Source organism: Cornus florida, unplaced genomic scaffold, assembly GCF_030987335.1.
Source record: "Cornus florida cultivar Cherokee Brave unplaced genomic scaffold, ASM3098733v1 CherokeeBrave_3.0.0_Hap2_Chr02, whole genome shotgun sequence".
Taxonomy (NCBI): domain Eukaryota; kingdom Viridiplantae; phylum Streptophyta; class Magnoliopsida; order Cornales; family Cornaceae; genus Cornus; species Cornus florida.
Genome location: NW_026775572.1, coordinates 58,924,450 through 58,936,170, shown reverse-complemented (window position 1 = coordinate 58,936,170; position 11,721 = coordinate 58,924,450). Strand labels below are relative to the sequence as shown.

The window sequence follows — 11,721 nt, the reverse complement described above, 5'->3', positions numbered from 1 at the left end:
ATGATCCATCGCAACTTCCCTACGATCGATCGTGAATTGGCTACTAAGAATTTTTAGTTTTGGGTGTATTTAGCCCCTTTATATTTAATCCCGACATAAAAGATTTTTGTTTATAAAATGCTTGAAATGGGTAACAAAGGGAATTGAAATCGTTCAGTATATGTCAACTTACTTAAATTTTGAGCTATTGCTATGACGAGTGAGACTGAATATCTCAATTTAAGAGTAACTAATTTGTGATAAAAATATGTTTCAATTCATCCCTCCCAATATTTTATGCGCGTTCTATGGACATCGTCTATGTTGGGTTTGTCCAAGGTAAGATCTCTTGTGAAACAGAAGTCCCCAGTCATAATTGAGTTCTATAAATTATAAATTTATGTTTTTAGAACTTAATTTTCAATTTTAAGGAATGTGTTATTTTTTTGTCGAAAAGAAAGAAAGCATAGGCATACTTGAGTTAATTTAACTCCGTTGTTAAATTAAAAAACCTCAAAATAGCTCAAGTGTGATAAACATGTGCTTTTTTGTATTGATAAGATGGGATTTGAAACGTAAGATTTTTCACAATTGTTACAGTTTACTTTCGGATCATAACAATAGTTATCCACTAGGTACCAACAATCAAACTTATGTATGTACAGTGAGGACAATGTAGAACAAACAAGCTGACGATATATTAATGCGAAGTGCTTATAGATACAAAGGATGAAAAACGACATAGTAAAAGTTACAAATGAGGAAATATGTTGGGCAAGCATTTGGTTTTATTTAGTACTTAGTAGTATATCCGTAGGGCACTGACTAGCCTTCGACACTGAGTGTATCTGAGCTGGATGGTTCTGACATCTGGGAAGGTATTGCTTGGGTTGATAAATATTGAGAGACAATATGCATGGTCGGCCTAGATTGTGGATTGACATTCAAACATGCAATGGCCAACTTTATAATTGATATCAACACCTCTTCACCTTCGGCTGTGGGAGCTGAAAGGCGTTGGTCCAAAACATCTTTCAGCACTGTGTTCTGATCAATAGATGAAGATGATAGCAAGGTGATGAAATTTCTCGGATGCTTTCCTTTGATCACTTCCAGTGTCAACACTCCAAAGCTATACACATCACACTTTTCAGTTACCTTCATTGCGAATGCAAGCTCTGCGAAGAAAAAGTAAAATATATATGATCATATATGTCGAATTATTAATGACAACACAAAGCTATGTTTACCTGGTGCTATGTATCCATATGTGCCTGCAAGTGCGCTTGAATTTGAGGAGTCTAGCTTCAGAAGTTTAGCAGTGCCAAAATCTGAAACATGAGCCTCGTACTCGAGGTCCAACAAAATATTGTTGCTTGATATGTCCCTATGAACAATTGGTGGTGAGCACTCATGGTGCATGTAAGACAGCGCATGAGCCACCCCCTTAATGATATTTACCCTCTTAGGCCAATCCAAAATTTCAGCTTCTTCATTTCTACTCAGGATTGCAGCCAAGCTACCCCTTTCAAGGTACTCATAAATCAAAAATGAGTGCCGATCATGTAAACAGAAACCATAAAGCTTTACAATGTTCCTATGGCGTACTTCTGTCAATGCCCTTACCTCGTTCAAAAACCCTTTACGATAAGCTGTCTCAGATAATGGGTGAAGTTTCTTCACAGCCACTATATTGTCTAGCGGCAACTTTGCTTTGTAAACAGTTCCATATCCTCCTTTTCCAACACAATATGAGGCATCAAAATCATTGGTGGCTTTTAAGATTTCATCATACGTTGCTCTTCCATCAAAATCCATAATTGAAAACAGATTTTCATCATGCAAATCGCTTTGTTCAGTTGACGCTTTACCTTTTCTTCTATCAAACATGACGAGGAGTCCAATGAATGCACCAAGAAGTAAAAGTGCTCCCACAAGAGGTAATGCGATCATAAGAACTAGATTGAGTTTGTGGCCATTATTGCAAGGTTCCAATCCTGAAACATTGCCACACAAACCGTTGTTCCCTTGTAATGCCTCTATGCTAGCATTTCTGAAGGCTTCGCTGCTGGGAATAGGACCTCGAAACCCATTGTAGGATATGTCAACATACATCAAGCTATGCGTCTTTTCAAAAGCCTTTGGAAGGAAACCAGAAAGGTTATTGTGGGAGAGATTTAGCAGCTCCAAACTCTGCAATTTTTCAATTTGCGAAGATATTTCTCCCGTGAGAAAATTACGACTCAAATCCAGCTGAGACAGGTGAGCTAACTTGTACATCTCAAGTGGAATTTTTTGGCTAAAACTATTATAGCTCAAGTTCAAGTAATACAGTTGTAAGCATTTTTCTAGATTTCCTGGTATTGACCCACTCAAACTGTTTATGGATAGGTCAAGATACAACAGATCAACTAGTGATCCGAGTTCTCTAGGTATACCACCATTTAGTTGATTATCTTTCAAATCAAGCTTTAGCAAATTCAACTTCCCTAGTTCCTTTGGAATATCCTTGGCTAATTGATTCGAAGAAAGATAAAGTTCCTTAAGTTGAGATATATTTCCCAACTCCGGTGGTATTCGTCCAGTGATATTGTTCCTAGCCATACTTAGGTATGCCAGTTTTGGGCATTGTCCCCATTTACACGAGATTTCACCAAAAAAATTGTTGTTACTTAAATCTATGAATTGAAGATTTGGATACACACCAAAAACTTTAGACACATCTTCAGTGAGTTGGTTTCCATTGAGTCGCACCCTGGTTAAGCTGGAACAGTTTCTCAAGCTTTTGGGGGCAAGACCGGTAAGCTGGTTATAGGTTACCGTGAAACGTTTAAGTTTCCCGCCTTGGCAAATCTTTTCAGGCAGAAAGCCAGAAAACTTATTCCCGTCCATTACTAGTGTGGTCAAGTTCTTCAGATTCCCAATTTCTTGTGGAATGGGACCGGAGAGTTGGTTGGAACGGAGGTGCAACATCTCCAAGTTGCTCAAATTACCAAATGAAGTAGGAACAGAACCATTGAGTTGATTCTTACTCAATTCTAGATCATTAAGAGACTTTAACTTCCCTAGTTCTTTAGGAATGAGACCTGAGAGTTGATTGTCGTAGAGAAGTAGATGAGTTAGGGAGCTTAGATCACCTAAGGATGCCGGGATTGAGCCAGAAAGATTATTTCTATGAAGGAGCAGACTCTCAAGCGATTTTAGGTTTCCTATCTCTGGGGGAATGGGATGAGAGAGCTGATTTTGGAATAGGTACAAATTGGTTAGCTTATTCAAGTTCTTGAAAGTGGAAGGGATGGGACCTGTGAGAAGGTTAGTATTCATGTCAAGGTTGACAAGGTTGACGAGATTTCCCATTTCTAGAGGAATGGAACCAGAGAGTTCGTTTCTATAAAGATACAAATAAACCAAGTTGCTCAAACTGCCCAAAGAAGCGGGAATGGGACCATTAAGATTGTTACGGTACAAAGCAAGCTCGAAAAGGGACTTTAGCTGGCCTATTTCCTTGGGAATTGAGCCATTTAATTGATTCTGGTTCAGGTGGAGGACCTGAAGATTTGTTAGCTGGCCAATTTGTGGTGCGATTATTCCCAAAAACTGATTGATGGACAAATCAAGGTAGATGAGTTTAGAGAGTTTTCCAATTTGAGGTGGGATGGTACCGAAAAGACCATTCATACTTAGATCAATATATGCAATATTAGGAAGAGACAAGAATGGGAAATCATAGAGCGTACCATTTACACTTGAATTTGTGAGGTTCAGTCTCATTACACTTCCATCAATATTGCAAGAAACGCCAGACCAAGTGCACGGGATGGCACCTGTTTTTGAATTGCTTGAAGAACCGGTGGCATTATAATTAGAAGGAAAAATCCATGACTTTAGCACAGAATTGTTTTGATGTTGAAGTTTGGCCTTCCATTTGAGGAGAGCATTAGCTTCTTGAATAGAAGCAGAAGCTAAATTGGGTGAAGACAACAACATAACAAACAGGACTATGGAAACAAATGAGAGGACCTTCTCTAAGGTTGAAGACCCCATGGTTTATGGTGGATGTGTAGTAATGCTGCTTTAAAGCTCTTATTTATATACATCTTATTCTACTGTTCCAAACAAGGCTCCAGATGAAGGGAACGCACTGAAATTGATATATATTAAGAAAATGATTTTATTTTTTATTTTATTTTTGTATTTATATTTTAAGTCCTCTCCTAATCTGGTTCTTATTTTTGAGACTTCATAATTCAATTTTTGAAATCTTAGTATAATCATCCATTATAAAGGGTGTTTATTTTATTCATACTATTTTTATTTATAAATTATGCACCTTGACATAGTTGATTTTATGGAGTTGAAATTCAAATTCACAAAAAATGGTGTAATTCACCATTTAAAATTTTAAAATATATGTTACTATCAAATTGCAATCAAGAAACCACGAAAAAAGTTCAAATACACAGCTTATTGATTGGTGGTGATATAGCTAGGTCTTCCACAGATGACAGCATATTTTATTCACTAGGAACAATAATAATACTAGTACTACTTTCTTTTTTCCAATTTCCAACTCATCCTTCAGCAATCGCGGGAGACTTGCAAGGGCCAAAAATTCAAAGTCATTTTTTCTTGTGTTGATTTTCTTTTGAGAAAATGATGGAGACAAAAATTGAATTGTTGGTAAGCAAATTCGTTATGCAATTGATGTATTGAAAAATATACGAATCGGACTAATCTGAATAGGACGAACAAAATATTTATTCGTTTTCGTTTTGGAAATGGAACTCTGATTTTCTCATGAAATCGCTTAACTCTGCTCATATCGCTTAAGCAATACTTTTAAAATATTTATGTTATTACATTACATCATTATTTTATAGTTTTATATTTCGTCACAGTGGTTATTGTAGTGCAATGTAATGCATTAAGTAAACAGGACACATGATGGGATCCAAATTCTTTGGAGAGGACCTTAATGGCAGTAGCAATGAGGTTTGGTCCAATTCAAAGTGTCTAAATCGTAATTGTGGACAATGTGGGGGTAGGATGTGTGAACGAAGGCTATGATGTGGACATCCACCACCAGCATGCGCTGCGGACTATTGGACTGGTAAGTGGGTTTTAATTGTAGGACGATAGAATTTGAGGACGATAAAATAAATTTTTACTTTTCTTTGTTCTTTCACTTTCTTCTTTTTTCTTTTTCTTTTTCTTTTTTTCTTTTTTTATTTTATGTTCTTCATAAAGAAATTTTTTTCCCACACATTTGAATATATTGTAAATGAAGTCACTAAAATATTTTTTCTTTGACTATTCTATAATTTTCTAATATCTTAAATGACTTGGTTGTTCAAATGTTGAATTTTCACCTAAATTAATATATTATATTTTGATTATTAATTGTAATAAATTTATGAGTAGCTCTTTATATATATATATATATATAGATAATTATATATTGAATTAGCTTTTTTTATTCTTCTCTTCTTTTTAAGTTTTTCATACCCCAATTCATATTTTGTAGTAAACATATCTAATAATATAAATAAAAATGATCACAACTCACAAATAAAATATATAATTTTATAATAACAAAATAATAATAAGGCTATAAAATAATTTAAGTTGAAGAACAATAGACATGAATTAATGGCTTGTTTGTTTGGATGTAATATATATATATATATATATATATATATATATATATATATATATATATTTGAATTATTTATATTTTTTTGGTGTTGGTTGTAAAAAGTTTAAGTAAAATATTTTATTAAAACTTAAAAAAAATATCCTACCCATAAATTTTTGACAATTTATTTTATACCCAATCCGATAGACTTGAAGTTGTGATTTGTGCATACCGAAATGATAAGTATGTGACAAGGAAAAGACTTAACTAAAATTGGTCAATTCAATCCTTAGTCACATGCGAATGAGTAGTCCCGTGCATTTACTCTGCAAACTACCAAGAAGAGAGATCAATGACTTTAGCCAAATTACGTGCATTTAGTTTGTGAATGACTTTAGCCAAATTACGTGCATTTAGTTTGTGAATGACTTTAGCCAAATTTCCTTGACTATAGGAGGCCTAGGGAGCCAATTACGTGGTTTTTTTCTTTTGTCCATGAGCAATCAATCAATGGTGACAGGTTTGCAAGGGCTCTAGTTTGTCTAAAATATTATTTATTTATTTACTCGGTTATTTATTGAATGCAATATTTATTTATTTACTCGGTTATTTATTGAATGCAATTTAATGCTTTTTACACAGGATATACCAGAGACAAATTTTATTTTATTTCTCAGATCCTAACGTTGGAAACTTGTAATTGGAGTAACTTTCACTAATATATGGATAAAGACTAGTAGGCTTTATTTAAATTGAAAAAAAAAAAAAAAAAAAAAAAAAAAAAACCAAACTAACTAGTGTAAGAGATTTGAAGAGTAATTATCGGAGAAAGACTAGTAGGCTTTATTTAAATTGAATGATTTGAAAAAAAAAAAAACTAGTGTAAGAGATTTGAAGAATAATTATCCCTCCAATTCCTCATATGCTATCTTCTCAACAATGAAAATATTTGGAGAGAAAGGATGGCTTTAATTATACTTTCCTAATTTTGAAACTACCATCAATAATTAAAAGAATAAACTTATTATGACATTTGAGTCCCATCTAAAAGGATATGATAGTAAAATATTTCTTGTCATTTTTTTTTTTTCTTTTCTCTCCTTTATCTTTTCCAAACACTGTTATTATTATTATTTTTTCTTCATACTTTATTCGAATATGAATAAATATTAATACTATTATTTCTTTTCTTTCATGACTAGTGTCATATAATTTTTTTTTCCATGCTTGATCTATTTACTATCGTATAATAATATTTAACTTTAAAGGGTTTATTCCTGTCAAATGTTTAATTTAATATGATTCGAACATAATTTAATTTTTGAATTATTTTATTTAATTCAAATTGGATAAATTACACTGACCTCTCCTATGATTTGTCATAATTACAGGGATTTCCTGTGATTTGAAAAATTACTCAGACCTATCCAAAAAGTGAAGTTAACCTACACAGACCTCCTTTCCTAGTGACGGCCATCAAATGTACTAACAGATTTATCTAATTTAATGAAATACCCTCAAGTTGTTATGGTTAATGACTGCAGTACCCCTTTTATATGTGTGGGAGAGAGGAGATGGACGAAGGGCAATATTGAAATTTTAATTTATTCAGTACATGATATAAGCAAAATTCAACATTGACTTGCATTGACCTTAACAAAAGGGAGGTCTGTGTATATTAATTTCTTTTTTAGGGAAAGTTCGAGTAATTTTCCAAACTATAGAAAATTTCCTTATAATTATGACAAATCATAAGAAAAGTCAGTATAATTTATCAATTCAAATTTAAAAAGTTTAGATGCAAATTTAATTTGATTATATATAAGTTTAGGGTTTAATTCAGTTACACCCCATATGGTTTGTCCAATCTTCAAGGAGACCCTCCCACATTTGTAAAAAATCAGTCAAACCCCCTATCAGACATGGTCGGTTGACAAAAACAAATAAATGAATGAAATGACTAAATTACCCTTTTGTCGTTTTCCTATATACACTTAACCAAACCAAAGTTTGTGTTATCTGTTGAACTAAACACCGTGTAATCTTGTAGCCAAACACTTTAATCCACTTTACTTCCTTAACCCAAAGTTAGGTTTTGCATTTCATTTTGACGACTAACCCTAGAGAGGCAGAAAGAAGAGATATGCAGAGAGATATAACCTTAGTTTCATTTGTGAAGATATCGATTTTGGTTGAAGCCTACACCGAATATGCTTAATCAAACAACATATCTGTAGATAGTTGAAGGTTCTAAGGGGAATCATTTGTTTGATTTGAAGCTGTTGAGAAAATAATGCGATTTGGAGGTATGAATTTTGTCTTTCTATAAATCAATTTTGGTTTTATTTGATAGGGGGTTTGGGGTTTGTAAAAATGGGTTAGTTTTTTAGTGTTTCTTTGTTCGGTTGTTTTGGTTTGGGGGTTTAGGGTTTGTTAAATTTAGATCTATAACTTGGGATCTTGATTTGGGGGTTTAGGGATAGTTTTTTAGTGTTTCTTTGTAGGTTGGTTGAATTTGTAGAATTTTTGTTCAATTTGTCTTTAATTTGTTCGATTGATTTAGGATTTTACTTGAAAATGTATATTTGTTGAAATTTTGTTCAATTTGTCTTTAATTTGTTCGATTGATTAAGGGTTTTATTTAAAAATGCATGAATTTGTTTAATTTAAGTTAAAATTCTGTAAAATTGATATTTTATTGCTTTAATTTAAATTGGGGGTTTAGGGTTTTCTTTGTTTTAATTGGACAGTGCCTTTTTTATGCCATTTTTTTTTTTTTTTTTTGTTAATATTCTCATATGTGTTGGCTATATATGTTGAAAATTTTCTTGTTATTTGAATTATTAACAATGATGGGAGATATTTATCATAATTTTCACGTGCACTACAAGTCAAAATATAAAACTGTTTATCATGTAGACTCTAATAAGTATGGTTTGTATACTTTCCTGGAAGACATAAGTAGAGTTGTTCTTGAGGATTATCCTAGGGGTTTGGGGTTTACCTATGTTGTATACTATGATATTCCTGGTTTTTATTCTAAGATGTTGGTTGAGAATGAAGCTGATTTGTTAGACATGTTATACTTAAATAATGAAAGAACTAACATTTATGTGTATCTTAAGATAGAAGAAGTTGAACCCTTAAATATATCAACTGATATGGATGAGCCTTATGAGGATATGGATTATGTAATGGATGCTGAAAATAGTGAAGGACTGGGTGAAGAAAATGATAAGGAAGTAGATGATAAAAACAATGAGGAAGAGATAGTGATGTGGAAAAAGATGATGTGTATGATTTTAGGAAAGGGAATAAAGATTAGATTGCAAAAGGTGATACTGATTGTGCTGAAACTGACACTAATAGCTTAGATGATGAGTATGTAGGGTTTGAATACAATGATGAAGACTATAATGTGGACTGTGAGGATGGCCTATCAGATTATGAGTCAAATGATGAAGCACATTTTGATTCAAGTGTAAAGATTGGTGTGAAATATCTAAAGAGAAATAGATCAAAGAGTAAGGATTGAGATAAAAATATGAAAAGGAAGGAATATGTAAAGGTTAAAGGACAAAACTATAAAACTAGAACAATATATGTTGTTTCAAAATGCGGAACATTTTAAAGAGGTGTTGACATATTATGCAGTCCAAGAAGCGTTTCAAATTAGAAAGACCAAAAATGAGAGTAAAGGGGTAACTTGTGTTTGGAAAGTCAAAGGTTGTCCATGTAGGATCTATGCATCCCCACTGCCTTGTAAGACTTACATGATAAAAACATAAATAACAATCATTCTTGTGTGAGGGGTGTTAAAAATCCATTAGCCAATTCTACATGGATTGCAAAGAAATTTTTTAACAAACTCAAACAAAACCCACAAATGATAGTTAAAAGTCTGCGATCTACACTGCATGAGAAATATGGCATTAGGGCAAAGAAACAACAATGTTATAGAGCCAAAAAAAAAAGGCATTGGATGTGATTGAGGGTAATCATGGAAAGTCATACAGTTTGCTACTTTCCTATAGGAATGAAATTAGGAGGACAAACCTTGGGAGTTTGGTCACCATTGATTATTATGATGTTGAATTTAATGGAGTTAATAGATTCAGAAAGATTTTCATTACTTTTGATGCTTTGAGATATGGGTTTATAAAAGACTGCAACCATTCATTAGGTTAGATGGCTATTTTTTAAAGGGCTCACACGGTGGAGTGCTTTTGTCAGTTGTGGCCTTGGATGGCAATAATGGTCTATTCCCTATTGCTTATGCTGTGGTAGAAAGTGAAGGAAATGAGACATGGACTTTTTTCTTAGATAATTTGAAAGATATTCTTGGTGTAGATGCACAAGTTAGACATTGGACAATTATGTCCGATATGCAAAAAGTATAATTTTTTTTCTTTAACTTGTTCATTATTACACTGTTCATTATCACTTTTAATTTATTTTATTTTGCATTTTAGGGTCTTGAGATTGCAATTTCAAACTTGTTTCCTAAGGCAAGCCATAGGATATGTTGTAGGCACTTGTTTAATAGTTTTAGGAAGGATAATTCTGGCTTATTGTTAAAAAAAAAATTTTGGAAGACTGTTAAATCATGCAATCAACTTAAATTTAATGATGCAATGAATCACATGAATGGGATTTCTACAGAAGCTCACGATTGGCTAATGGATAGGCCTTTGGAATTATGGTCTAAGATGGGGTATAATGAGACATCAAAGAGTGACCATATCACAAACAATTTGTGATACCCCTCAGATCCGAGACACAGGTTAATCAGGCCCAGGCCCAAACCTGAGGGAATATCGACAATTAATATTTTAAAATGAACACATAATACAAATTGAATTAAGAAATAAAGTTTAAGCTGAAAGAAACTAAAATAAAATCCTCAAAATATAATTATTGAAATCCATTAAATCCAACCTCCAAAACTCCATCAGTTTACACCTCGGGAATCCATCTCTGGTGGACCCCTAATAAACATCCAGACTGAATTAAAACAACTGAAATAAACATCCAGAAATAAACTATAGAGAGAATCCTACATCGTCGAAAGAGTGAATAGAAACCTCTGCTCAGCACAAACACGTCTAGGTCTGGAATTGTCATGTACCTGAAAAATAGAAGTGGGTCAGGCCTACGCGCAAGTTCTATACTACTACAATCCAAACAGAGGCCCGATACGCATGTACATCCTAAGCAATTCCACAATAGCTAATAGTCCGTAAATATATATATATATAGTCACACTAAAGGACTCTCACTAGACTACAGGCCAGTCTCAACCTGAATAGAGGTAACATGCTAAAACGCACACGAGGTGGACATGTGTACCTAAACTTAAACAGGGTATACCTCTAACCATCGTATCCAGCTATGCATCCCAATGCATATACGCTCCCTAACCGTCGATCCTGAGACTCAAGCTTATATCGAGGTACCATAACAATATATTTAAAATCCATCCTGAATCCTAGTAGTGCCGCTCAACTAATCGTTGCCATGACACTACAATCAATAGGACTTAACTTTTGGTTAATCCATTTCTTAATCCATAGTAGGTAGGTTTTGGTATTTTGAATCCAAACCATCCCTAGTATACCAACGTCCCATATCGGTGTATACTATCCAATCATCCAGCAGTTGATAATATCAACAATTAAAGTAAACATCAACTAAATTCATATCTCCATTACTGATACTAACAGGCATAGTGTAAACATCAATAAACAGAATCAGCTATATACATAAATATGTTCAGTTTTATATCCAACACTGATACTAACAGTCATAATGTAAGCATCAAGAAACATAGTCACCATATATATACAAACCTACTCAGTTTAGGTTGTTTCATAAAATCTGCTATAATGACAGAATTATTTCAAATTATCATTCAACACCGAGCAGTTGATATTACAGACATTTAGAGTAAACATCAACAAAGTCCATTCCTCCAACAGTTGATACTAACAGTAATAGTGCACGCATCAAGACAGAATTATAGTATGTATATATATATGCTCAGTTTTGGTTGGTTCACAAAACCCAGTTGATGTTAAATTTAAAACTTAATATTGTTTAACACTAAC

The 11,721-nt window shown here is 33.2% G+C and overlaps 1 protein-coding gene across 1 annotated transcript; it reads right to left on the bottom strand.

Annotated features, from left to right (window-relative positions):
• Positions 1–547: 547 nt before the first annotated feature.
• Positions 548–3,701, bottom strand: LOC132295087 (MDIS1-interacting receptor like kinase 2-like). The gene is made up of 2 exons (XM_059793164.1): positions 1,230–3,701; positions 548–1,157 (listed from the first exon to the last, which is right to left on the bottom strand). Exons 1-2 carry the CDS (start codon positions 3,655–3,657, stop codon positions 805–807), a joined length of 2,781 nt encoding a protein of 926 aa, XP_059649147.1. The 5' UTR covers positions 3,658–3,701; the 3' UTR covers positions 548–804.
• Between the last annotated feature and the right edge of the window lie 8,020 nt (positions 3,702–11,721).

Coding starts and splice junctions, on each gene's coding strand:
- LOC132295087 (XM_059793164.1), bottom strand. CDS start 3,657: ATGAATGGTCTTTTCGGTACCATCCCACCTCAAATTGGAAAACTCTCT. Junction 1,158..1,229: donor ATATGGATACATAGCACCAG/GTAAACATAGCT, acceptor TTTTCTTCGCAG/AGCTTGCATTCGCAATGAAG.